At 47.7% G+C, this 26,055-nt stretch overlaps 2 protein-coding genes across 2 annotated transcripts in view; one reads left to right on the forward strand and one right to left on the reverse strand.

The window, feature by feature from the left end:
* Positions 1-20,657, forward strand: part of NPC1L1 (NPC1 like intracellular cholesterol transporter 1) — a 28,643-nt gene extending 7,986 nt beyond the window's left edge. The window contains exons 9-19 of the mRNA XM_032758182.1: positions 1,135-1,272; positions 1,509-1,598; positions 11,058-11,248; positions 11,465-11,589; positions 12,183-12,309; positions 12,481-12,536; positions 15,914-16,064; positions 16,337-16,568; positions 17,066-17,179; positions 17,260-17,422; positions 19,571-20,657. Of these exons, the coding sequence (XP_032614073.1) occupies positions 1,135-1,272; positions 1,509-1,598; positions 11,058-11,248; positions 11,465-11,589; positions 12,183-12,309; positions 12,481-12,536; positions 15,914-16,064; positions 16,337-16,568; positions 17,066-17,179; positions 17,260-17,422; positions 19,571-19,773 (1,590 nt within the window). The 3' untranslated portion in view covers positions 19,774-20,657. The remainder of the gene's footprint in view (positions 1-1,134; positions 1,273-1,508; positions 1,599-11,057; positions 11,249-11,464; positions 11,590-12,182; positions 12,310-12,480; positions 12,537-15,913; positions 16,065-16,336; positions 16,569-17,065; positions 17,180-17,259; positions 17,423-19,570) is intronic.
* OGDH (oxoglutarate dehydrogenase) overlaps positions 1-26,055 on the reverse strand; it is a 486,510-nt gene that overhangs the window by 180,432 nt on the left and 280,023 nt on the right. The window lies entirely within an intron of this gene.

Genomic DNA, 26,055 nt, shown 5'->3' on the forward strand with positions numbered 1-26,055 from the left:
ACAGAGATGGCCCAGAGAATGGGGTGGGGGACAGGGGCATTGTGCCAGGAGGGTAATATTTAGTCCATGTATTCTCCAATTTCCTATAGAAAAATAAATTTGTTTTGACAATTTTTTAAACATAATCAAACCTCCTAAAGTGCATGAGGTTGAGAAATAAAATACAGTTGACCCTTGAACAATGTGGAGATTAGGGCACCGACTGTTTAAGCAGTTGAAAATCTGCATGTAACTTTTTTTTTTTTTTGAGACGGAGTTTCGCTCTGTCACCCAGGCTGGAGTGCAATGGTGCGATATCAGCTCACCGCATCCTCTGCCTCCCGGGTTCAAGCGATTCTCCTGCCTCAGCCTCCTGATTACTGGGATTACAGGCCCCCTCCTCCCGCATGCCTGGCTAATTTTTGTGTTTTTAGTAGAGATGGGGTTTCACCATGTTGGTCAGGCTGGTCTCGAACTCCTGACCTCAGGTAATCCGCCCACCTTGGCCTCCCAAAGTGCTGGCGTGAGCCACCATGCCTGGTCTGCATGTAACATTTGACCCAAACTTAATTCCTACTAGCTTACTATTGACTGGAAGCCTTAATGATAACATAAATAGTCAATAACACATCTTTTGAATGTTATATGTATTATAAACTGTATTCTTACAATAAAGGAAGCAAAAAAAAAGAAAATGTTAGTAAGAAAATCAGAAGGAAGAGAAAATCTATTTACTATTCATGAAGTGAAAGTGGATCATCATGGGGGTCTTCATCCTCGTCGTCTTCAGGTTGAGTAGGCTGAGGAAGAGGAGGAAGAGGAGGGCTTGGTCTTGCTGTTTCAGGGGCGGCAGAGGTGGAAGAAAATCCAGGGATAAGTGATCCCAGGCAGTTCAAACTCGTGTTGTTCAAGGGTCAGCTGTATAAATGAGAGGTTGACAGGAGTTGATCTGTTGGTTCCCATGATAGTGTAAAATTTAAAAATATTTTATCAAGATTAAAAAAAAAAAGCAAAGAAAACAGCACACTGGTATGTCTCCATGAGCGGCACTGGCATGGGCCACCCACAGAAGGTGACACTCCCTGGGGGCAGGAAGGTGGTCCCTGGGATCTTGTCTGCTCTGGGACTACCTTGAGGGGCTGCCTCCCACTCCAGGCCTCCCGGTTGGACGTGTGCTGCTGTGTCAAGCCCCAGGAGCTGCCCCCGCCTGGCCAGGGAGAGGGGCTCCTGCTTGGCTTCTTCCGAAAGGCCTATGCCCCCTTCCTGCTGCACTGGATCACTCGAGGGGTTGTGGTGAGTGGGCCTCGAACCACACGAGAGTAGGGGGACTAGGTGGGGACCTCGCCTCAGGGAGAGCAGGGTTGGAGGTAGGGAGGTTGCCTAGGCCTAAGTGCTGATACTTGGGGCTGGCACGCAAGTCTGCTCAACTCCACAGTGTTGCCCATGACACCCTGACTGACTTAAATTTGTGTGGAGATTGGGGGACGGCTGTTAGGCAGGGTGGTCTCATGCAGCAGGTCTCTTCTCAGCTGCTGCTGTTTCTCGCCCTGTTCGGAGTGAGCCTCTACTACATGTGCCACATCAGCGTGGGACTGGACCAGGAGCTGGCCCTGCCCAAGGTGAGCCCAGGCCCTTCTCAACCCTTAGGCCCCTGGGATTTGGGGAGGGGCAGTAGCAACCAGCAGGGATGGGTGGGGGGGTCTCCGGCCAGGGGCTTGGCCAGAGGTGCAGAATTGTTCACTGCTTTGGAGGCATCTCCAGCAGTCCTGGGGAGTGAAGCCACATTCATGTATGAACAGCACAAGAGCCAGGTGCCAGCCCCAGGCCACAGTAAGAGAGATGGCCCAGGCATCGGAGGGCTTTCCATGTGAGACGGCAGGCCACAAAGAATGACTGCCACTTTGCTGAGTGCCTGCCCAGTGTCCAGCCCTGCGAATTCTCTGGGCCTGAAGCCCGGGGAGGGCAGGGGTTCAGGGGAAGGAAAGCCCCGTGGTTGGAGGGGACCTCCAAGGTTGCATAGGATTTGCAGAGGACAGTGATGACAGACTCGCCAATGGGAGGCTGGGGTGAGCCCAGGTGTGTTTCCTGGGTCTGGCAGCGACGGTGGGGGTGGGATGAGCTGGAGGCCAAGGGCATGGTGGGGGAGAGTGCTGATTGCCCAGCCTGGACCAGTAAGTGTGTGGGCCAACAGGCACAATGCATCAGCCAAGGCTGGGGATCTGGCTCTTCTGGATATGCATCAGCAGTGGCCATGGGCTGGTGGCCAAGAGGAAGCAGCCACAGACAACAAAGTCTGAGACACACGGTCAGACTGCATGAGCAAGCTCTAGGGAGAGGGAGGACATCAAGGGGACTCGATATCTAGGTCCCATCTGGGGAACTGTGATGGAGGTTTGGGCAAGGGTCTGGGCACTGGCAGGAGCCCCAGTGGAAGCAGCCAGGCCCGAGCCCACAACAGGGCTGAGTGGGGTGCGGCTGGGGTAGGTGTGTTAGGCAGTACTGGCCTGGGGTCCTGGAAGCCAAGTGAGGGAGGACAAGAACAGATGGCTCAGGACTGTACTTTGGGTGACCGTATGGAGGGAGAGCAGGTGAGGAGTCACGGAATGAACCTGCCACCTGCAGAAGCCCTGGGGGCTATGTCACGGGGCTGAAGTGAAGAGGGTCTCTAGTGCCCCAAGAGCAAGAAGGAAGGACGTGATGGGCCAACAGACCCTGCTGAGGTTTTATGTTGATGTCTTTTGTTTATTTTTCTGTTGGGGACATTTGTTTCTTACTGCTTTTAAAAATTTTATCATTTTTTCCCCGCTTTTTATTGTGGTAAAATACACATAATAGAAAATTACCATTGTAACCATTTTTAAGTGTACAGTTCAGTGATATTAAATACACTCATACTATTCAACTATCACCGCCATCCATCTCCAAAACTCTTTTCTTTTTGCAAAATTGAAACTTTACCCAACAAACAGTGACTCCCCATTCTCCCCTCCCCTCAGCCCCTGACACAACCACCATTTACTTTTTTTTTGTTTGTTTGAAACAGAGTTTCGCTCTTGTTGCCCAGGCTGGAGTGCAATGGTGCAATCCCTGCTCACCGCAATCTCCGCCTCCCGGGTTCAAGTGACTCTCCTGCCTCAGCCTCCCAAGTAGCTGGGATTACAGGTGGCCACCACCACACCCAGCTAATTTTTGTATTTTTAGTAGAGACGGGGTTTCACCAGGTTGGCCTGGCTGGTCTCGAACTTCTGACCTCAGGTGATCCACCCACCTTGGCCTCCCAAAGTGCTGGGATTACAGGTGTAAGCCACCACACCTGGCCCCTACGTTTTCTTTTTTTTGAGATGGAATCTTGCTCTGTCACCCAGGCTGGAGTGCAATGGTGCGGACTTGGCTTACTGCAGCCTCTGCATTCCGGGTTCAAGCGATTCTCCTGCCTCAGTCTCCTGAGTAGCTGGGACTACAGGCGTGTGCCACCACACCCAGCTAATTTTTGTATTTTTAGTAGAGATGGGGATTTGCCATGTGGGCCAGGCTGGTCTCGAACTCCTGACCTTGTGATCTGCCTGCTTTGGCCTCCCAAAGTGCTGGGATTACAGGCATGAACCACCGTGCCCGGCCCATTTACTTTCTGTTCTATGAGTTTGACCACTCTAAGCACCTCAGGTAAGTGAACTCATACAATATTTATTTTTTTGGCTGGGAGTGGTGGCTCACTCCTGTAATCCCAGAACTTTGGAGGCTGAGGCAGGCAGATCACCTGAGGTCAGGAGTTTGAGACCAGCCTGACCAACATGGAGAAACCCCATCTCTACTAAAAATACAAAATTAACTGGGCATGGTGGCACATGCCTATAATCCCAGCTACTCGGGAGGCTGAGGCAGGAGAACCACTTGAACCTGGGAGGCGGAGGTTGCGATAAGCTGAGATCATGCCATTGCACTCCAGCCTGGGCAACAGAGTGAGGATTTGTCTCAAAAAAAAAAAAAAAGTCTATTTTGTCTAATATTACTATAGCTACCCCTATTTTCTTTTGGTTACTGTTTACATGGAATATCTTTTTTCTGTTCTTCCACTTTCAATCTATTTGTGTTTTTGGATCTAAGGTGAGTCTCTTGGAGACAGCATATAGTTAGATCACATTTTGTTGTTTTTTAGCAGATGGGGGCTGCCTAGGGCACGGTATGCTGACTCTCACAATCTTGATCGTGTGTGTGTGTGTGTGTGTGTGTGTGTGTGTGTGTGTGTGTGTGTTTAATCCATTCTACCACTCTTTTTTTTTTTTTTTTTTTTTTGAGATGGGGCCTCGGTCTGTCACCCAGGCTGGAGTGCAGTGGAGCGACCTTGGCTCACTGCAATTTACACCTCCTGGGTTCAAGCAATTCTCCTGCCTCAGCCTCCCGAGTAGCTGGGATTACAGGTGCATGCCACCATGCCTGGCTAATTTTTTTGTATTTTTTGTAGAGACAGGGTTTCACCATGTTGGCCAGGCTGGTCTCAAACTCCTGACTTTGAGTAATCCACCCACCTCGGCCTCCCAAAGTGCTGGGATTACAGGTGTGAGCCACTATGCCTGGTCCAACTACTCTCTTTTGATTGGAGAGTTTAATCCATTTACATTTACAGTAATTACTAATGAGGAGAGATTTACTTCTGTCATTTTGCTATTTGTTTTCTATATGCCTTGTAGCTTTTTTGTTTCTCATTTCCTGCATTACTGACTTATTTTGTGCTTAGTTGATTGCTACTGGTGAAATTTTACATTTTCCTTCTCATTTCCTTTTGTGCATAGCCTACAGCTAATTTTATTTGTGATTATCATGGGGATTATATTAAATGTGCTGAAGTTATAACACTCTAAATTTATGCCAACTTTGTTTCCATAGCATACAAAAACTCTGCTGCTATAACAACTCCATCTTACCTCCCTTTCAGTTATTGATGTCACAAAATTATATCTTAGCTAGCCATGGTGGCTCATGCCTGTAATGCCAATGCTTTGAGAGGTGGAGGCAAGAGGATTGCTTGAGGCCAGGAACTTGAGGCCAGCCTGGCCAACACAGTGAGATCCCATCTCTAGAAAAAATTTAAAATTTTTCTAGCTGGGCAAGCTAGGCAAGGTGGCACATGCCTCTAGTCCCAGCTATGTGGGAGGCTTGCTTGAGTCCAGGAATTCAAGGATGCAGTCAGCTATGATCATGCCACTGCACTCCAGCCTGAGCAACAGAGAGAGACCTTGTCTCAAAAAATTATATTTTTCAGCTGGGTGCAGTGGCTCATGGCTGTTATCCCAGCACTTTGTGAGGTGGTTGGATCACTTGAGGCCAGGAGTTCGAGATTAGTCTGGCCAGCGTGACAAAACCCCATCTCTACTAAAAATACAAAAATTAGCCAGGCATGGTGGCACACAACTGTAAACCTAGCTACTTGGGAGGCTGAGACATGAGAATTGCTTGAATCTAGGAGGTAGAGGTTGCAGTGAGCTGGGATCATACCACTGTACTCCAGCTTGGGCAATAGAGCGAGACTATTTCTCAAAAACTTTTGTATTTTTATGCACTGTGTATCTAAAATCATAGGCTAATGATTTTTTTGCATGAGTCTCTTAAATCATATACAAAAAGGTGGAGTTATACATCATAACATTTATAACTGCCCATTTATTTACCTTTGCCGGGGATTTATTTATTTATTTATTTAAAGAGGCAGAGTCTTGCTCTGTTGCCCAGGCTGAAATGCAGTGGTGTGATCATAGCTCACTATAACCTTAAACTCCCAGCCTCAAAAGATCCTCCCACCTAGCCAAGGGATTTTTATTTCTTCATACATCTTTGACTTACTGTATGATGTCTTTTTTTTTTTTTTTTTTTTTTTTTTGAGACGTTGTTTCGCTCTTGTTGCCCACCCAGGCTGGAGTGCAATGGTGTGATCTCAGCTCACTGCAACCTCCGCCTCCTGGGTTCAAGTGATTCTCCCGCCTCAGCCTCCCGAGTCCTGGGATTATAGGCATGTGCCACCACGCCAGGCTAATTTTGTATTTTTAGTAGAGATGGGGTTTCTCCATTGGTCAGGCTGGTCTTGAACTCCCAACCTCAGGTGATCTGCCCGCCCTGGCCTCCCAAAGTGCTGGGATTACAGGCATGAGCCACCATGCCTGGCCTGTCTAATGTCTTTTTATTTCAACCTATAGGATGCCTTTTAGCATTTCTTTCAGGGAAGGCCTAGTGATAACGAACTCCTTCAGCTTTTGTTTATCTGAGAATGTCTTAATTTCACCCTCATTTTAATTTTTAAAAATTTTTTATTTATTTTGAGATGGAGTTTCACTCTTGTTGCCCAGGCTGGAGTACAATGGCGTGATCTCAGCTCACTGCAACCTCCGCCTCCTGGGTTCAAGTGATTCTCCTGCCTCAGCCTCCTGAGAAGCTGAGATTACAGGTGCATGCCACCATGCCAGGCTAATTTTTGTATTTTTAATAGAGACACGGTTTTACCATGTTGGCCAGGCTGGTCATGAACTCCTGACCTCAGGTGATCCACCCGCCTTGGCCTCCCAAAGTGCTGAGATTACAGGCGTGAGCCACCGTGCCTGGCCCATTTTTATTTTTTAATTAAAACAATTTTTTTGAGATGGGGGTCTCACTATGTTACCCAGGCTGGTCTCGAACTTTTGGGCTCAAGTGATCCTCCTGTCTCAGCCTCCCAAAGTATTGGGATTATAGAACGAATCACCTCATCTGGCGTCTCCCCTATTTTTATTTTTTATTTTTAGTTTTCTTTTTTTTTTTGAGATGGAGTCTCACTCTGTTGCCCAGACTGGAGTGCAGTGGTGTGATCTCGGCTCACGGCAACCTCCACCTCCCAGGTTCAAGAGATTCTACTACCTCAGCCTCCAAAGTAGCTGGGATTACAGGTGCATGCCTCCACGCCTGGCTAATTTTTGTATTTTTAGCAGAGATGGGGTCTCACCGTGTTAGTCAAGCTGGTCTCAAACTCCTGACCTCAAATGATCTGTCTGCCTCGGCCTCCCAAAGTGCTGGGATTACAGGCATGAGCCACCATGCCTGGCCTTCTCCCTCATTTTTAAGTGACAGTTTTGCTGGAATTAGGATTCTTCATTGACAATTGTTTTTTCTTCAGCACTTGTTTTTTTTTTTGTTGTTTGTTTTTGAGACAGAGTCTCACTCTGTCGTCCAGGCTGGAGTGCAGTGGCATGATCTCAGCTCACTGCAACCTCTGCTTCCCAGGTTCAAGTGATTCTCCTGCTTCATCCTCCTGAGTAGCTGGGATTACAAGTGTGTGCCACCACGCCTGGCTAATTTTTGTATTTTCAGTAGAGATGGGGTTTTGCCATGTTGGCCAGGGTAGTCTCAAACTCCTGACCTCAGGTGATCTACCTGCCTCAGCCTCCTGAAGTGCTGGGATTACAGGCATGAGCCACCATGCCCAGCATTCTTCAGCACTTTCAATTTACAAACCCACTGCCATCTGGGCTTCAAGGTTTCTGATGAGAAATATGCTGATAATCTTTTTGAGGATCTTTTGTATATGCCAAGTCACTTTTTTTCAACATTTTCTATTTTTAAAAAAACTTATTTTATTTTACTTTTTATTTTTATTTTTTAGAGACAGGGTCTTGCTATGTTGCCTAGAATGGACTTGAAACCCTGGGCTCAAGCAATCCTCCCACCTCAGCCTCTTGAGTAGCTGGGACTACAGGTATATGCCACCATGCCTGGCTTGTCTTTGATTTTTGACAGCTAAATTATAATATCCAGCCAGGTGCAGTGGCTCACGCCTATAATCCCAGCACTTTGGGAGGCCAAGGTGGGTGGATCACAAGGTCAAGAGATCAAGACCATCCTGGCCAATGTGGTGAAATCCCATCTCTACTAAAAATACAAAAATTAGCTGGGCATGGTTGTGCGCACTTGTAGTCCAAGATACTTGGGAGGCTGAGGGAGAAGAATCACTTGAACCCAGGAGGCAGAGGTTGCAGTGAGCTGAGATTGTGCCACTGCACTCCAGCCTGGCAACAGAGCGAAACTCCATCTCAAAAAAAAAAAAAAATTATAATATCCTTTGGTGTGGGTTTCTTTAGTTTATCCTACTGGAGTTTATTGAGTTTCTTGAATGTTTATATTCATGTCTTCATCAAATTTGGGGAGTTCTGGTTATAATTTTTTCAAATAATCTCACTTCACCTTTCTCTTTTCTTCTGGAATTCTTACAATGCATATTTTGTTCTATTTGATGATGATGATGTCTCACAGGTCCCTTGGGCCCTGCTCTGTTCACTTTTGTTATTATTTTTCCTTTCTCTACTTCAGACTCAGTAATTTCAATGGTCTTATCTTCAGTTTGCTAATTCTTTCTTCTGACTGCTTTTGAATCCCTCTAGTGAATTTTTCATTTAAGTTACTGTACTTTTTAGCTCCAGAGTTTTTTTGCTTCTTTTTGTTTCCTCCTTATTGATATTTCCATTTTGTTCATAAATTATTTCCTTGACTTTGTTTTCTTTTAGCTCTTTGAGCAACTTTAAGGCAATTGTTTTATTCATTTATTTTATTATTTATTTATTTTTTTTTTGAGACAGAGTCTTGCTCTGTCACCCAGGCTGGAGTGCAGTGGTGTGATCTCAGGTCACTGCAACCTCTGCCTCCTGGGGTTAAGTCTCAGCCTCCCAAGTAGCTGGGATTACAGGTGCCTGCCACCATGCTCGGCTAATTTTTGTATTTTTAGTAGAGACAGGGTTTCACCATATTAGCCAGGCTGGTCTTGAACTCCTGGCCTCATGTGATCTGCCTGCCTTGGCCTTCTGAAGTTCTGGGATTACAGGCGTGAGCTACTGCGCCCAGCTGAGACAATTGTTTTGAAGTCTTTGTCTAGTAAGTCTGCTGTCTGGTCTTACCCAGGAACAGTTTCTGTTGGTTAATATTTTTCCTTTGAATGGGCCATGTTTTTCTTTTTCTTGGTGTGTTTTTGGTTGAAAAATGGACATTTGATTCTTATAATGTTGTAGCTCTGGAGATCAGATTCTCCTTCTTTCCCAGGGCTTGCTTTATTTTATTTATTGCTGTTGGTGTTTCTGTGCTGGGGATCAGCCAAAGGTACAGAGTTAATGTCTTCTCAGGTATTTTTGAGACTGCATTTTTCTCTGAGCATTTATGCAGTGTGGTGACTGTCTAAATATCCCTATATTTATGGTTGCTTTTGAATGTCCTTGTCCTTATATGTATGGTTTCCAAAAGGAGAAAAAGGGAAAAATGAAGGGGTGGGGGATAGGTGCTTACTCTTTAAATCTCCTGGAAGTCACTTTAGTAAGATGTGGAGGCGGTTGCAACAATGATGGTGGGAGTTGCAGTAGTGGCTGCCTGCCTGTGTATCTGTACCACCAATATCAGAAGTAATGATCAATGATCAGAACTCAGATCTTTGATCTTTGAATTTATTTATTTATTTATTAGAGACAGGGTCTGGCTCTCTTGCCCAGGCTGGAGTGCAGTGGTGCAATCATAGCTCACTGCAGCAGCAAACTTCCAGGCTCAAATGATTCTCCTATCTCAGCCTCCTGAGTAGCTAGGACTACAGGCATGTACCACCACACCCAGCTAACTTTTGTATTTTTTTGTAGAGACAGGGTGTCGCTATGTGCCCAGATCAGTCTCCCACTCTTGGGCTCAAGTGACCCTCCTACTTGCCCTCCCAAAGTTCTGAAATTACAAGTGTAAGCCATCATGCCCAGCTGATATTTGGTGGATGGTGTCCTTGCCTACCTGGCTCCTGCAAGCTGTGTACAAGCTGCTTCTGGAAAGCATACACAGCTGCATGCCTTGAGGCTGGGAGTGGCAAATGGGTAGCTGCTACTGTACTACAAGCTGACATTGCCTGAAATTAACCACAATTTACTGTCCAAGCCTTATCCTGGAAGCTTCCAGTCCTCAATAGACTCCAGAGTTCCAAAATAGTTACACCAGGGCCGGCGTGGTGGCTCACACCTGTAATCCCAGCCATTTGGGAGGCCAAGACGGGTGGATCACTTGAGGTCAGGAGTTTGAGACCAGCCTGGCCAACATGGTGAAACCCCATCTCTTTTAAAAATACAAAAATCAGCCGGGAGCGGTGGCACGTGCCTGTAATCCCAGCTACTCAGGAGGCTGAGGCACAAGAATCACTTGAACCCAGGAGGTGGAGGTTGCGTGAGCAGAGATTGCGTGACTGCACTCCAGCCCAGAAGATTCCATCTCAAAACAAAACAAAACAAAACAAAAACAAAATAGTTATACCAGACAAATTGTTGTTTAGGTGGGGAGAGAGATTCCTGACACTTCCTACTGTGCCATTTTCCCTAATGTCACTCTGAGCCTTTATGTTATAGAAGGGAGAAGACCATGAGGATGCCTGGTGCATGGCTTTGAGGGTGTACACACTGACATTTATATGTGCACACAAATATGGGCCGTTGTCACAGGTCAGCTTGTTAGACTGTGGCTGTGCCAAATTGGGGGTGATAGGAAGGGGTACAATTATGTGTCTGTGCATGTTTGTGTGTGTCAGTGTGTGTTCATGTGAGGTGATAGGTGTTGCTCTGTGCTTGTACCTCCATAAGTGTACTTCTGTTTGCACCTGTGATTATACCTATTCTGTGAACCTTGGAGTATGTTCATCGGTGGGTACACCTAAAACTGTTCCGGTGTAACTGTACAGTGCACATACATCTTGAGAGTACCCGAGTGTGTGTGTCTGTGCATGTCCTTCTCTATAGGTACTTTGTGTGTGACCTCTGAGCATGTACATCTCTGTGTATATTTTGTGTACTTGTGTGCATGTGCCTCTGTGTACCTCTAAGCATGTATCTGCCTGTATATCTCTGAGTGTCCCACTGAGCACATCCCTTTGAGTGTGTAACTGCATGTGTATCTCTGAACATGTTCCTCTGTGTGTTCCTCTGATCATGGACCTCTGAGCATGTGCCTTTTAGCATGTACCTCTGTGTGTACCTTCGAGAGTGTGAGCTGGAGTGAGCCCTTTAGGGGTGTGCATAGCGAACCAAAGCTCACTGACCCTCCTCCACTCCTAGGACTCGTACCTGCTTGACTATTTCCTCTTTCTGAACCGCTACTTCGAGGTGGGGGCTCCGGTATACTTTGTTACCACCTCGGGCTACAACTTCTCCAGCGAGGCTGGGATGAATGCCATCTGCTCCAGTGCAGGCTGCAACAACTTCTCCTTCACCCAGAAGATCCAGTATGCCACAGAGTTCCCTGAGCAGTGAGTTCCTGGCCCGCCCCAAACCCCGGCCTACTCCCTGTTTGAGTCCCCCCAGTCCTCTCCAGTCCCCTCTTCCTGCCTGTTCTATCCCTGTCCTGCTGCCCTGCTGCCCTGCTGCTGTATGCCTGGGGAGGGCTGCGTGGGGGTTGGGCCACGGGAAGGACCCACCACCCTGCCCAGCTGGCCTTTTCACCCTTCCTCCCACCTGCCCTTTAGGTCTTACCTGGCCATCCCTGCCTCCTCCTGGGTGGATGACTTCATTGACTGGCTGACCCCGTCCTCCTGCTGCCGCCTTTATATATCTGGCCCCAATAAGGACAAGTTCTGCCCCTCAACCGTCAGTGAGTGTGGGGCCATGCGGGCTCACTGTCCACCACAGCTCGGGCAAACTGAGGCAACAGAAAGGAGAGGACTGGAGAGGCTCCCTCAACCTCTCCCACGAATCTTGCAGGGTCCGTCGGGGGCATGGGTGCAGACGTGGCCTGAGGGACAGGCACTCTGTGAGAAGCACCTGTGTGGGTGACCGTGCTGGCCTGTGGGCATCACACATGTATGCTGCTGTGTACTGTGCCCCCACTTTCAGATCACGTGGTGCTCCTGGGTGGCAGGGCAGTGGGGAGTCGGGGGGTAGAGCTGCTGAGGTGAGCACATGGCCCTGCCGCCCAAAGCAGTGGCATTTGTAGGTGGAGAGGCCTTTGTGGGGCCTGTTTTTCTGCCCCAAACTTCCTTTCCCCTTCTGCCTGTAGGTGCCCACAGTTTCTACAGCCAAGAGGATAACCTTCTCCCACAAATGACAAATGCAAATCCCCCTAGAAGTGACTGGTTGAGGCTGGAGTGCCCGGGACCTTTGATGGGATTGTTGGGGAAGGAGGGGCACAAAGCAGGAGCTGCTGGCCCTGGAGTGTCACTGCCCAGACCCCTGCTTTCTCTGCAGACTCTCTGAACTGCCTAAAGAACTGCATGAGCATCACGATGGGCTCTGTGAGGCCCTCGGTGGAGCAGTTCCATAAGTATCTTCCCTGGTTCCTGAACGACCGGCCCAACATCAAATGTCCCAAAGGGTAAGCTTGGGAGGGCCTTTTGCTGCGGAGGACAGACATGTGGGACCCAGGATGGGGGTGAATAGAGAGAGGCAGGAGGAGGCTATCAGGGGCCTCTCTGGGGTGGCTGTGGGCTGGGCAGATGAAAGGAGCTTTGTCCCTGGCTAAGCCTTTGCCCTGACCTTCTTGCAGCGGCCTGGCAGCATACAGCACCTCTGTGAACTTGACTTCAGATGGCCAGGTTTTAGGTAAGCACAGCCTTGCCTGGAGGGGAGGACATAAATTGGTTGCTCTGGAGGGCCCCTGAAAACCCCAGGGAACAGCCTGTCACATGTGGTCTCCCTCCTTTGTCAGGAGGTTCTAACTGCGCTGGCCCTGTCAGCAGGGGTCTTGTTTCCCAACTCCACATCTCAGACTTCACCCCTTCTCTCACTCCCAAGTCCATGGTCAGTGTTAAGTTTGTGGAATTCATTCAGCAGTTGATACATACTTGGGAGTTCTCCACACCCTGGCTAAGCACCTTTCTTACCAGCACAAATTACACCCAAAGGGCAGCTGGCTAAATGAATTAGGATGCTTGGCACAGCACAATCCTAGCAGTCATTTAAAGTAACAAGAGGCTGGGCGCGGTGGCTCACGCCTGTAATCTTAGCACTCCAGGAGGCCAAGGCGAGAGGATCTCTTGAACCCAGGAGTTTGAGACCAGCCCAGGCAACATTAGGGAGGCCCTCTTTTTTTTTTTTTTTTTTTGAGATGGAGTCTCACTTTGTTGCCCGGGCTGGAGTGCAGTGGTGCAATCTCGGCTCACTGCAACCTCCACTTTCCGGGTTCAAGCAATTCTCCTGCCTCAACCTCCTGAGTAGCTGGGACTATAGGAGCATGCCATCATGGCTGGGTAATTTTTGTATTTTCAGCAGAGACGGAGTTGCACTATGTTGGCCAGGCTGGTCTCAGACTCCTGACTTCAGGTGATATGCCCGTGTCGGCCTCCCAAAGTGCTAGTATTACAGGCATGAGCCACTGTGCCCGGCCTCCTCTACAAAGTAAAATTTAAAAAATTGCCCAGGTGTGGTGGCGTGTGCCTGTAGTTCCAGCTATTCAGGAGGCTGGGCGGGAGGAATGCCTGAGTCTGGGAGGTTGAGGCTGCAGTGAACTGTGATCCCAACACTACACTCCAGCCTGGGCGACAAAGTGAGACCCTCTTTCAAAAAAAAAAAAGAAAGAAAAAAGTAACAAGAGAGATGCAGTTGGACTGACAGGAAAAGGACCCACAACATGCTGTCAGCTCATACAGCTGATGGCAGAACGAGACAGCCATCTGTGTAAAGGAGCTGGCCATAGCTCTGTGCAGACATGCTCGGTGTAGGGGCCTTAAGGGAGCTCATGCTGGAGACGGACATGGGGGTCGTCGGTGGGTGGGGGAGCTTTTGAAGGATGATCTCACTTTGTACTGAAATAATTCACAGTTTGAACTGCTAGCTGAAAGCTGCCTCAAGTTCGCTCACCCCACCCTTCCAGCTATGAAGTTCCCATGTTCCCGGAAGGGCAATGCACCCTGCCTGGCCCTGGTCCCTGAGCACAACAGGCTCTGTGAGGCCAGTGTGGTGGGGCTGGTGTGGACAGATGGGAGTGGGTGTGTCAGTCAGGGAACGAGGAGCAGGGCCTGGAAGGAGCACACGGTAGAGCCAAGCCCCCATAACCGGGGGCAAGTCTGCACCATCTCGGACCTTTGTCTTCTTGTGTGTGAACTAGGTTAGTCTAGAGCAGCACTTCCCAAAAGTGAGGTCCCCCAGCCAGCAGCATCAGCATAACCTGGAAATTGTTCAAAATGAAGTTCTAGCCAGGTGCTGCAGCTCACGCCTATAATCCCAGTACGTTGGGAGGCCAAGGTGGGAGGATCACTTGAGCCCAGGAGTCTAGTCTGTCTGAGACCAGCCCGGGCAAAAAAGCCAGATATTGAAAGAAAAGAAAAGAAAGGAAAAGAAAAAAAGAGGAAAGAAAGAAGAAAGAAAGAAGAAAGAAAGAAAAGAAGAAAAAAAGAAATGCAAGTTCTCGGCCCTCACCCAAGACTTTGCAGACCCTGAATCGCTGGGCTGGGGTGGGCATTTGTGTGTGAACTACCCTCCAGGTGGACAGAGGCCTGGTGGGAAGTTCTCCAGGCACCTCCCCTGCTCTGAGATTGTATGTATCCAAGAACATTTCTCTTCTTTTTTCTCCACACCTATGTAGCACTGTTGTTTCTTTTTCAGATACACATGCTCACTGTACACAATAAAGAAATAACTTCTTTTTTTTTTTGAGACACAGTTGCATTCCGTCACCCAGGCTAGAGTACAGTGGCACAATCCCAGCTCACTCCAACCTCTACCTCCTGGATTCAAGTAATTCTCCTGCCTCAGCCTCCCTAGTAGCTGGGATTACAGGCACATGCCACTGTGCCCAGCTAATTTTTGTATTATTAATAGAGGCAGAGTTTCGCCAAGAAATAACCTTTTTGGGCCAGGCACGGTGGCTCACACCTGTAATCCCAGCAGTTTGGGAGACCAAGGCCGGTGAATCACTTGAGGTCAGGAGTTTGAGACCAGCCTGGCCAACATGGTGAAACCCCGTCTCTACTAAAAATACAAAAATTAGCCAGGCATGGTGGCATGCACCTGTAATCCCAGCTATTCGGGAGGCTGAGGCAGGACAATCACTTGAACCCGGGAAGCAGAAGTTGCAGTGAGCCAAGATCGCACCACTGCACTCCAGCTGCGGTGACAGAGTGAGACTCTGTCTCGAAAACAAAAACAAAAATAAGAACAAAAAACCCTTTATTGTATAAAGGTCTTAATAACCTTAATTTCTTCTTCTTTTTTTTTTTTTTTTTGAGATGGGGTCTTGCTCTGTTGCCCAGCTGGAGTGCAATAGCACGATCTCGGCTCACTGCAGCTTCTGCCTCCTGGGTTCAAGAATTCTCCCGCCTCAGCCCCCCAAGTAGCTGGGATTACAAGGGTGTGCCACCACGCCTGGCTAATTTTTGCATTTTTAGTAGAGACAGGGTTTCACCATGTTGGGCAGGCTGGTCTTGAACTCCTGACCTCAGGTGATTGGCCTGCCTTAGCCTCCCAAAGTGCTGGGATTACAGGCGTGAGCCACCACACCTGGCCAATAACCTTAATTTCTTAAAAGTCATTAAGAAATAACCTTTATCTGGCAGGAGCCCTAAGCCACAGCTCTAATAATCCAACCGTTCTCATTTTTCTGTCTTCCTTTCTAGTCCTTTCCTATACGAATATGCAAATTAAAAACTAATTAAGTTAATTTAAAAAATCCAATGCATATCTTGAAACCACACAGAGAAGGATCTCGGTTCACTAGGGAGATCTCTGTAGGCTTTATTCATCAAAGGTCAGGCCTGGGTCTCCCACAGCAGTGGGGCCAGCTATGGAGTTTGCAGGGCTGGTGCAAAACAAAAATATGGGCCTCTTGCACAAAATTTACTAAGAATTTCAAATGGTGGTGGCAGAGCCCTGAACCCAGCTTGATCACATGCCTGTGCCACTGCATCTGGGGTGTTCTGAAGGTGTCCTGGAAAGGGCTCTGACCTTTGCCCTTCCATCTTCTGTGTGCCATGGCTGTCCAGCCTCCAGGTTCATGGCCTATCACAAGCCCCTGAAAAACTCACAGGATTACACAGAAGCTCTGCGGGCAGCTCGGGAGCTGGCAGCCAACATCACTGCTGACCTGCGGAAAGTGCCTGGGACAGACCCGGCTTTTGAGGTCTTCCCCTACACGTGAGGACCTGAGTGGCTGGGCTGGAGGGAGGTGGGGGATGGTTGCTGGAGACTGGAGTTTACGGTGGAGGGCTTGCAAGGAGTTGCATGAGATGAGGGCCAGTTTTAGGTCAGGAGGCTCTGGCTGCAGCCTTGGGACTATTTCTTATGTTGGTTTGCACCCCAGTATAAGCCTGCCTGACCCTCAGCATTCTCCTTCTGAAGTGGGGTGTCCCACCCACCTTGAGGGCCCCAGAGGCCTGAGCTTGTGACCATGCTCTGCGCTCTGGCAGGATCACCAATGTGTTTTATGAGCAGTACCTGACCATCCTCCCTGAGGGGCTCTTCATGCTCAGCCTCTGCCTTGTGCCCACCTTTGCTGTCTCCTGCCTCCTGCTGGGCCTGGACCTGCGCTCCGGCCTCCTCAACCTGCTCTCCATTGTCATGATCCTCGTGGACACCGTCGGCTTCATGGCCCTGTGGGGCATCACTTACAACGCTGTGTCCCTCATCAACCTGGTCTCGGTAACCCAGCAGACACAGGCACCAGGGGGCCCCTGGAGGGGTGGTTGGGGATCCAGCTTCATAGAATACTCCCAGTTTTTTTTTTTTTAGAGGCAGGGTCCTGCTCTGTTGCTCAGGCTTGAGTGCAGTGACATGATCACAGCTCACTGTAGCCTCGAACCCTTGGGCTCAAGCAATCCTTCTACCTCAGCCTCCGAAGTAGCTGGGACTACAGGCATGTGCCACTGTGTCCAGCTAATATTTTAACTTTCGTTGTAGAGACAGGGTCTCACTTTGTTGCCCAGGCTGGTCTCAAACTCCTGGGCTCAAGTGATCCTCTTACCTCGGCCTCCCAAAGTGTTGAGATTATAGGCATGAGCCACTGCACCCGGCCAAATACTCCCAGTTCTGTCTAGAATCTAGATGCCTGCCCCGCGCTGGTCCTGGTGGAGGCCTCATCTCCCCAGTTCCTTCCCTACCTCTGCCTTTCTTGGCTTATGCCCCCTCTCTGCCCATAGGCGGTGGGCATGTCTGTGGAGTTCGTGTCCCACATTACCCGCTCCTTTGCCATCAGCACCAAGCCCACCTGGCTGGAGAGGGCCAAAGAGGCCACCATCTCTATGGGAAGTGCGGTGAGTGGGGAGGAGTGGGACACCCTGTGCCCTGCTTGATGCCCTGTGCCCTGCCTGACACCTGGCTTTGACCCCCCCAGGTGTTTGCAGGTGTGGCCATGACCAACCTGCCTGGCATCCTTGTCCTGGGCCTCGCCAAGGCCCAGCTCATTCAGATCTTCTTCTTCCGCCTCAACCTCCTGATCACTCTGCTGGGCCTGCTGCACGGCTTGGTCTTCCTGCCCGTCATCCTCAGCTACGTGGGTGAGTGCCCAAGCCTGTTCCTACCAGGCTGTCATGATTATGATGACGACAACAGTAACAGTGCATGCTCATCACAAAAGCTCAGGAAGTGCACACAAGCCATGGGCAGACGTCAGAAGCCAGGACTATGACCATGTGGCAATTCTAGTCTTGGAAGCTACTATTGTTCATTTAATGTGCTGTGAACATCTTTTTTTGTCAGCGATGTATGTCTCAAACAACATTTCTGTGGCCTTGTACACTGTGGATCTTCACTGCACCGTTGTTGGACTTTTAAGCATGCCCTTCAGCAAGAAATATATTTTACACAGAAAGGTGGCACGCACGGGCACACATAGACATGCCTGCCTAAAACAAATGCTTCATTAAATAATATTAATACTTCCTTTATACATGTGAAGCATTCTGATATTGCTGGTTCCATTCTATTATTATTATTAATATTTTTTGGAGACAGGGTCTTGCTCTGACACCCAGGCTGGAGTGCAGTAGCATGATCACAGCTCACTGCAGCCTTGACTTCCCAGGCTCAAGTGATCCTCCCACCTCAGCCTCCCGAGTAGCTGGGACCACAGGTGCACACCACCATGCCCAGCTAATTTTTTATTTTTGTAGAGATGGGGTCTCCCTATGTTGCCCAGGCTGGTCTCAAACTCCTGAGCTCAAGTGATCCACCATGGCCTTCCATAGTGCTAGGATTACAGGTGTGAGCCACTGCGCTTGGCTTTTATTTTAATTTAAATTTATTATTTATTTTATTTTACTTTACATTATTTTATTTTTATTTTTTGAGATGGAGTCTCGCTCTGTTGCCCAGGCTGGAGTGCAGTGGTATGATCTCAGCTCCCTGCAACCTCTGCCTCCCAAGTTCAAGCCATTCTCCTGCTTTAGCCTCCCAAGTAGCTGGGATTACAGGTGCGCACCACCATGCCTGGCTAATTTATTTATTTATTTATTTTTAGTAGAGACAGGGTTTCACCATGTTGGGCAGGCTGGTCTCAAACTCCTGACCTCAGGTGATCCGACTGCCAAGGCCTCCCAAAGTGCTGGGATTATAGGCGTGAGCCACTGTGCCCAGCCCTATCGTTAATTTGTTTTTAATTATTTTTGTTAGTTTCATTTTTATTATTTTTAGACAGAGTCTCGCTCTGTTGCCCAGGCTGGAGTGCAGTGGTGCAATCTCAGCTCACTGCAACCCCTGCTTCCTGGGTTCAAGCGATTCTCCTGTCTCAGCCTCCTGAGTAGCTGGGATATCGGTGCACACCACCATGCCTGGCTAATTTTTGTATTTTTATTAGAGACAGGTTTCACCATGTTGGTCAGGCTGGTCTCGAACTCCTGACCTCAGGTGATCCATCTGCCTTGGCCTCCCAAAAAGCGGGGATTACAGGTGTGGGCCACTGCACCCGGTCTCATTAATATTTTGAAGTGCTGGCCAGGAGTGGTGGCTCATGTCTGTAATCCTAGCACTTTGGGAGGCTGAGGCGCATGGAGGCTCAAATTGAGCCTCCCAGGATGAAGGTGTTTCTGGCTCTCAGGGTGGGCAAGCTGGGAGGAGTTCAATTTTACCCCCCACCAGATGGTAATAATATTATTAGAGGACATTTATAGAGGGGTGTGTTTGTGCATCAACATATGTGTCTGTAATTCTCTTACTACCCCCAAGGCAGGTATTATTATCCTTCCCATTTTACAGATGAGGGAACTAAGACACCTGCCCCAGGTTACAGACTTGGTCAAAGGTAGCAGGGGTTGGAGCCCACACAGCTCCATGGTTCCTAATCATGTCTCTTGTTGGGACTCCCTGACCCTCTTGGAAGGAGTAGAGTGTGTGTGCTGGGGGTGGTGGGTGAGACATAAGAGAGGGGCAAAGAGGAGCAGTCGTGGGGTGTGCTTGGACGAGGGATATCCAGGTCCTTGGAGCTGCAGGTGGTGGCTGTTCCTTGGAGGTTTTCAAAATGCTTGGGGGATGGAGGGACCAGGACAACCCTGAAGCTTCGGCTGTGAACATAGTGACCCTGGAAGGCACATGGCACAGATCCCCCCTGGGACCCTTCCTGCCCTGGGTTTGTTGTACAGAACCAGGAATAGCTTCTCACCTGTGTCCCCTGCCCACTTCTCTGACTGTGGTTCTCTGTCTCTCTGCAGGGCCTGACATCAACCCGGCTCTGGCACTGGAGCAGAAGCGGGCTGAGGAGGCGGCAGCAGCAGTCATAGTGGCCTCCTGCCCAAATCGCCCCTCCCGAGTCTCCACAGCTGACAACATCTATGTCAACCACAGCTTTGAAGGTTCTATCAAAGGTGCTGGTGCCATCAGCAACTTCTTGCCCAATGATGGGCAGCAGTTCTGATACAGCCAGACGTCCTGTCTAGGCTCTATGGCCCTGAACCAAAGGGTTATGGGGGTCTTCCCTGTGACTGCCCCTTGACACACGCCCTCCTCGAATCCTAGGGGAGGCCGTTCCCATGAGACTGCCTGTCACTGGAGGATGGCCTGCTCTTGAAGTATCCGGGCAGCACCACTGATGGCTCCTCTGCTCCCACAGTGGGTCCCATTTCCAAGTCACCTAGGCCTTGGGCAGTGCCTCCTTTTTCTGGGCCTGGGTCTGGAAGTTGGCAGGAACAGACACACTCCATGTTTGTCCCACTCTCACTTTCCTAGGAGCCCACTTCTCATCCAACTTTTCCCTTCTCAGTTCCTCTCTCAAAAGTCTTAATTCTGTGTCAGTAAGTCTTTAACACGTAGCAGTGTCCCTGAGAACATAGACAGTGACCACTACCCTGGGTGTGATATCACAGGAGGCCAGGGAGAGGCAAAGGCTCAGGCCAAGAGCCAACGCTGTGGGAGGCCGGTCGGCAGCCACTCCCTCCAGGGCACACCTGCAGGTCTGCCATCCACGGCCTTTTCTGGCAAGAGAAAGGCCCAGGAAGGATGTTCTCATAAGCAACTTGGTCATGGATTAGCCCCTCCTGGAAAATGGTGTTGGGTTTGGTCTCCAGCTCCAATTCTTATTAAGGCTTTGCTGCCAGTCAAGGCCACCCAGGAGTCTGAAGGTTGGGAGCTCTTGGGGCTGGGCTGGTCCTCCCATCTTCACCTCGGGCCTGGATCCCAGGCCTCAAACCAGCCCAACCCGAGCTTTTGGACAGCTCTCCAGAAGCATGAACTGCAGTGGAGATGAAGATCCTGGCTCTGTGCTGTGCACATAGGTGTTTAATAAACATTTGTTGGCAGAAATGGTGTTTTATGTCACATGTCCTACCCTGGCTTCCTCTCGGTTTAAGATAGTTTTTGTGAATGACACAAATAATACATGTGTGGGAGAGTGATTTGTGGAGATACTAGTCTGTGTTTTGTTCTATTTCTCCTCCCTCTTTTCAAGAAAGTAGCCAGGCCATTGTGTGCTCATGCCTTACAAGGGCCTTTGAGGAGTGGGAGTAATTTCCCTTCAAACTGGGAGGGCACAGAGCCTGAGAGTCAGGAGTAGGATGTGCAGCCCCTCCTTTTCTGGAACAGCCTGTGAAGTAGGCAACACCTGGAGGAGATACAGGAGAACCACTGTGCATTCAGGGAGGGAAGAACCCACCGTACACACGACCAGCTCCCAGGAGGGCCCCAGGCCAGGGCAGTGGGTGGAAATGTCAAGGAACATCCCAGATCCCCTCGAGTCTTTCTGCCCCACGCGGGGTCCAGCCCTTGTTTGGCTGAGGGGCTGCTGTTGCTTTGAGGCTCAGAGGGACTGTTGGCATGTAAAGGGAAGACAAGCAAAAAGGGGTGGAAAGGAGCTGGCGTTTCTGGAGCCTACTATCTACTTTTGGGTCCTCATAAGAGCCCCATGTGCCAGCATCATTAGCCCACCTTTGGGAGGGTTGCTGGCTGACCATGACGGACAGGAGGTCTGGTGAAGGGACAGCTACGAGGGAATAAAGACTGAGGAGAAATCGCACAAGTCACCCTGTTAAAAACTCCACAGGTGCAGAATAAACAGATAGATCTGAGGAACAAAATAGCTTTTGACAGCAGACATTTCAAATCAGAGGAAAGGGTAGATCCTTCAGTAAATGCTGTGAGAGTAGTGAGCAAATTATTTGGATCAAAATAAAGTTATATCTATACCTCACATAATACACAAAATAAAAGTACAGACAGATTAAAGAACTAAACACAAAAATGAAACCATACAACTATCAGAAGGAAACACAGAAGAGTATGTTATAATCTTGGAGGGGGAAAAGTTTCCTTAACACAAAGTCCAGAAGCCATAAAGGTAAACACTAAGGTATGACCATATAATAATGGAAAACATCTGAAAACACACAAACAAAAAATTAAAGAAAGTTGAAAGACACATAGGAGCTCAGAAAAATAGTTGCAACATATTTAACAGCAAATAAAATCAAGAAAACACAAACAGTGCCAACAGTGCTCCTGCAAACATGGTGAACACTCCTAAAACCCACTGGACTTTCTGTAAGAAGTGTGGGAAGCACCAGCCCCACAGAGTGACACAGGGTACATTTCCCTGTATGCCTAGGGAAAGCCATGTTATGACAGGAAGCAGAGGGGCTATGGTGGGTAGACTAAGCCAATTTTCCAGAAAAAGGCTAAAACTACAAAGAAGATTGTGCTAAGTTTTGAGTACGTGGAGCTCAACTGCAGATCTAAGAGAATGCTGGCTATTAAGAGATACAAGCATTTTGAACTGGGAGGAGGTAAGAAGAGCAAGGGCCAAGTGATCCAGTTCCAAGTGTCATCTTTTGTTTTATTATGAAGACAATAAAATCTTGAGTTTATGTTTAAAAAAAAAAAGAATATACAAAGAGAGGAAGGAGTGCGGAGGGGAGGTCTGGGTTATGTGGCTAACCCTCCCATTAGAAACAATAGACATTCTAGCTGAGATAAATCTTAGCTGTGTGTGTGTGTGTGTGTGTGTGTGTGTGTGTGTGTGTATGTGTCTGTGTGTGTGTATGATGCATACAAGTTTAGGGTGTTTTAACCTTCTTTATAAATTGAGACTTTTATAGTTTGAAATGACTATAAAAATATCCCTCTTTATCTCTAGTATTTATTTTTGTCTGTTTAAGAGATGGGGTTCTCACTTTGTTGCCCAGGCTGGTCTTGAACACTTGGCCTCAAGGGATCCTCCTACCTCAGCCTCCCAAGTAGCTGGAATTACAGGTATGAGTCACCATGCCAGTCCTATCTGTAGTATTTGTTCAACTGTATAACGTTATTATATATATATACACACACACACACACACGTATAAAATAACATATGGTTGAACAAATTTTATACTTAATAGTCAAACATTGAAACCCTTTCCCCTGAGATTGGGAATGAGACAAAGTTGCCCAGTTTTACCCAACATTGTACTGGAGGTCTTAGCCATTGCAATAAGGCAAGAAAAAAGACTAAGTTTATAAGGATTAGAAATAAATAAAATTGACATCATTCACAGATGACATAAATGTGTATAAAAAAGATTCAGGCTGGGTGCAGTGGCTCATGCCTGTAATCCCAGCAATTTCTGAGGCCAAGGCAGGAGGATCACTTGAGGCCAGGAGTTCGAGACTTAGCAAGACCCCACCTCTACAAAAAAAATTTTTTTAAAGACCCAAAAGAATCTATATATAAACTATTGGAATTACTCTAACAAAAGGTGGTCAAGAAAACTATGAAAAATAACAACTTTGTAATTTAATTTGTATAATATTGAGAGAAATTAACTGTCAAAAGAAATGGAAGAATATACCATGAATTGAGGGCTCTATACTACAGAGATGTCGATTCTCTTTAAATTAATTACTAGTTTCACTGTAATTTCAATCATAATCCCAGAAAATTTTTTGTGGAAACTGATAAGCTGATTCAAAAATTCATATAGAACCACAAAAGATGAAAATTCATGAAGGTAATCTTGAAGAAAAACAAAGTCAGAGAACTTACACTACCAGAAATCAAGATATTATAAAAATACAGAAATAAAGACAATGAGATTTTGGCACAAGGAAGAATAGAAAAATGGAAAGAATAGAAAGTCCAGAAACAGACGATATCCACAAGGACACATGATTTATGATGGAGGAGGTATGCAGAGCATTGGGTAAAGGAGGTTTTTCAATGTATGATGCTGACCTAGTTGGGTATCCATACAGAAAGAAATGAATCATGACCCTCTTCCCCAAGATACACAAAAATCAGTTCCTGATAGTCGATCTAAATGTGAAAGATAAAATGATAGAGTTCTAAAAGATAACATAAGAGAGTATCCCCAAGACTGAAATAGGAAAAACTTTTCTTAGGAAACAAAAGCCTTACTTATAGAGAAAAAGATTGATAAATTGAACAGTATTGAAATAAAAAAAAAAACTTCTGTTCTTCAAAAGACATCCTTAGGAAAGATAAAATTCAAACCATAGAGAGGAAAATATATTTGCACATATCTGAAATACACACATATCTGAGAAAGGGCTTGTGTTTAGAATGTATAAAAAATCTCCTACAACTCAGTAAGAAAAAGACAGACAACCAAAAGAAAAGCTAGGCTGGCTACTCAAACAAGCAAATGGCCAATACAAGTTCCTCAACTTTGTCAGTCACCAGAGCAAGGCTGAGTAAAAGCACAGTGAGAGTTCTTCCTCTTCCCTTCCCTCACGATTTGGCCTACAGGCCATGGGGTAAGGTGGGGCCAGGCAGCACATGTAGGGTGTCAGAATCCAGGTGGTGTGGGGAGGGTTTCCAGATTGGATCTGAGGGAGGAGAGGAGGGCATTCCACACAGAATAGGAACTACATAGGCCCAGTATGGGGCTAAGATGTCAGAACTGAGCTCTGATGTGCCTTTCTCCATGAGCAGAGGGACTGGATGTTGGAGATGGAGGGTGGAGGAAAGGTTCAGAGCCATCTAGAGATGGCAATTCAGAGGAAATGGGAGGGCAGATAATCTCACTCTTCACAGTGAGGCAGAGTTTCCAAGCTGGTTCTGTCACTCCTTTGCTGGGCCCCTTTGGGTAATATATTTGACTTATCTGGGCTTTAGTTTCTTTTTTGCTTTTTTTTTTTTTTTTTTTTTTTTTTTGAGACAGAATCTCACTCTGTTGGCCAGGCTGGAGTGCATTGGTGTGATCTTGGCTCACTGCAACCTCTGCCTCCCAGGTTTGAGTGATTCTCCTGCCTCAGCCTCCCGAGTAGCTGCAACTACAGGCGCCTGCCACCACGCCTGGCTAATTTTTGTATACAGACAGGGTTTTGCCATGTTGACCAGGCTGGTCTTGAACTCCTGACCTCAGGTGATATGCCTGCCTCGGCCTCCCAAATTGCTGGGATTACAGGTGTGAGCCACCGCACCTGGCATGGGTTTGGTTTCTTTACCTGTAAAAACTGGGATAGTTTAGCTGGGCACAGTGATGCTAATTGTAGTCCCAGCTACTTGAGAGGCTGAGATGGGAGGATCACTTGAGTCTAAGAATCACAGGTCAGCCTGGGCAACATAGCAAGACCCCATCTGTGAAAAAAAAATTAGTGGCTGAGCACAGTGGCTCACTCCAGCAATCCCAGAACTTTGGGAAGCCAAGGTGGGAAGATTACTCGAGCCCAGGAGTTTTAAACCGGCCTGGGAAACACAGAGAGACCACAATCTCTGCATTAAAAAAAAAAATTAGCTGGGTTGGTGGCACTCACCTGTGGTCCCAGCTACTTGGGAGTGTGAGGTGGGAGGATCACTTGATCCTGGGAAGTGGAGGCTGCAGTGAGCTGTGATCATGCTACTGCACTCCAGCCTGGGTCACAGAGTGAGACCCTGTCTCAAAAAAAAAAAAAAAATTAGGAAAATTTGCCCTGACTCCCCAGTTTTTTTAAAGGATGAAATGAGATATCATATGTGAAAGCATCTAGTACTTGTGACATAGTAGGTGCTTACTAAGTGTTTCCACTTCACTTCTGCCTAAAACCCAGTTCAGTTCCTGAGTTCCAGATATCTGTGATGAGAAGAGACGCAGCCAGAGGTACCTCAAGGATAACAATACCACCCCTCCACCACGATACCTGATGTACTAAAGTCAGAAATTTAAAAAAAAACCTTGTTCTTCCTTCAGTTTTAAGTTCAGTATACTGATGAACTATCGGTCACATTTGACAGTTTACTTTAAAAATAAACAGGCTTCCAAATTAACCTACTTATATGGTTTGGCTGTGTCCCCACCCAAATCTCATCTTGAATTCCCACCCATTGTGGGAGGGACCTGGTGGGAGGTAATTAAATCACGTGGGCAAGTCTTTCCTGTGCTGTTCTCATGATAGTGAATAAGTCTCATGAGATCTGATGGTTTTAAAAAGAGGAATTCCCTTGCACGAGCTCTCTCTTTTCCTGCTGCCATCCATGTAGGGTGTGACTTGCTCTTCCTTGCCTTCCACCATGATTATGAGGCTTCCCCAGCCACGTGGAACTGTAACTCCAATTAAACCTCTTTCTCTTGTAAATTGCCCAGTCTAGGCTATGTCTTTATCAGCAGTGTGAAAACAGACTAATATACTTACCTTGGAAAGGCCTTGTGATCCATGGTGACATCTTGTCCCTAAGGAAAGAATCTTACCATGAGTTCCTCAAATTGTTGATGTACTGATTAATGTGTAAC

Source organism: Hylobates moloch, unplaced genomic scaffold (genome assembly GCF_009828535.3).
Source record: "Hylobates moloch isolate HMO894 unplaced genomic scaffold, HMol_V3 SCAFFOLD_1, whole genome shotgun sequence".
Lineage (NCBI taxonomy): Eukaryota > Metazoa > Chordata > Mammalia > Primates > Hylobatidae > Hylobates > Hylobates moloch.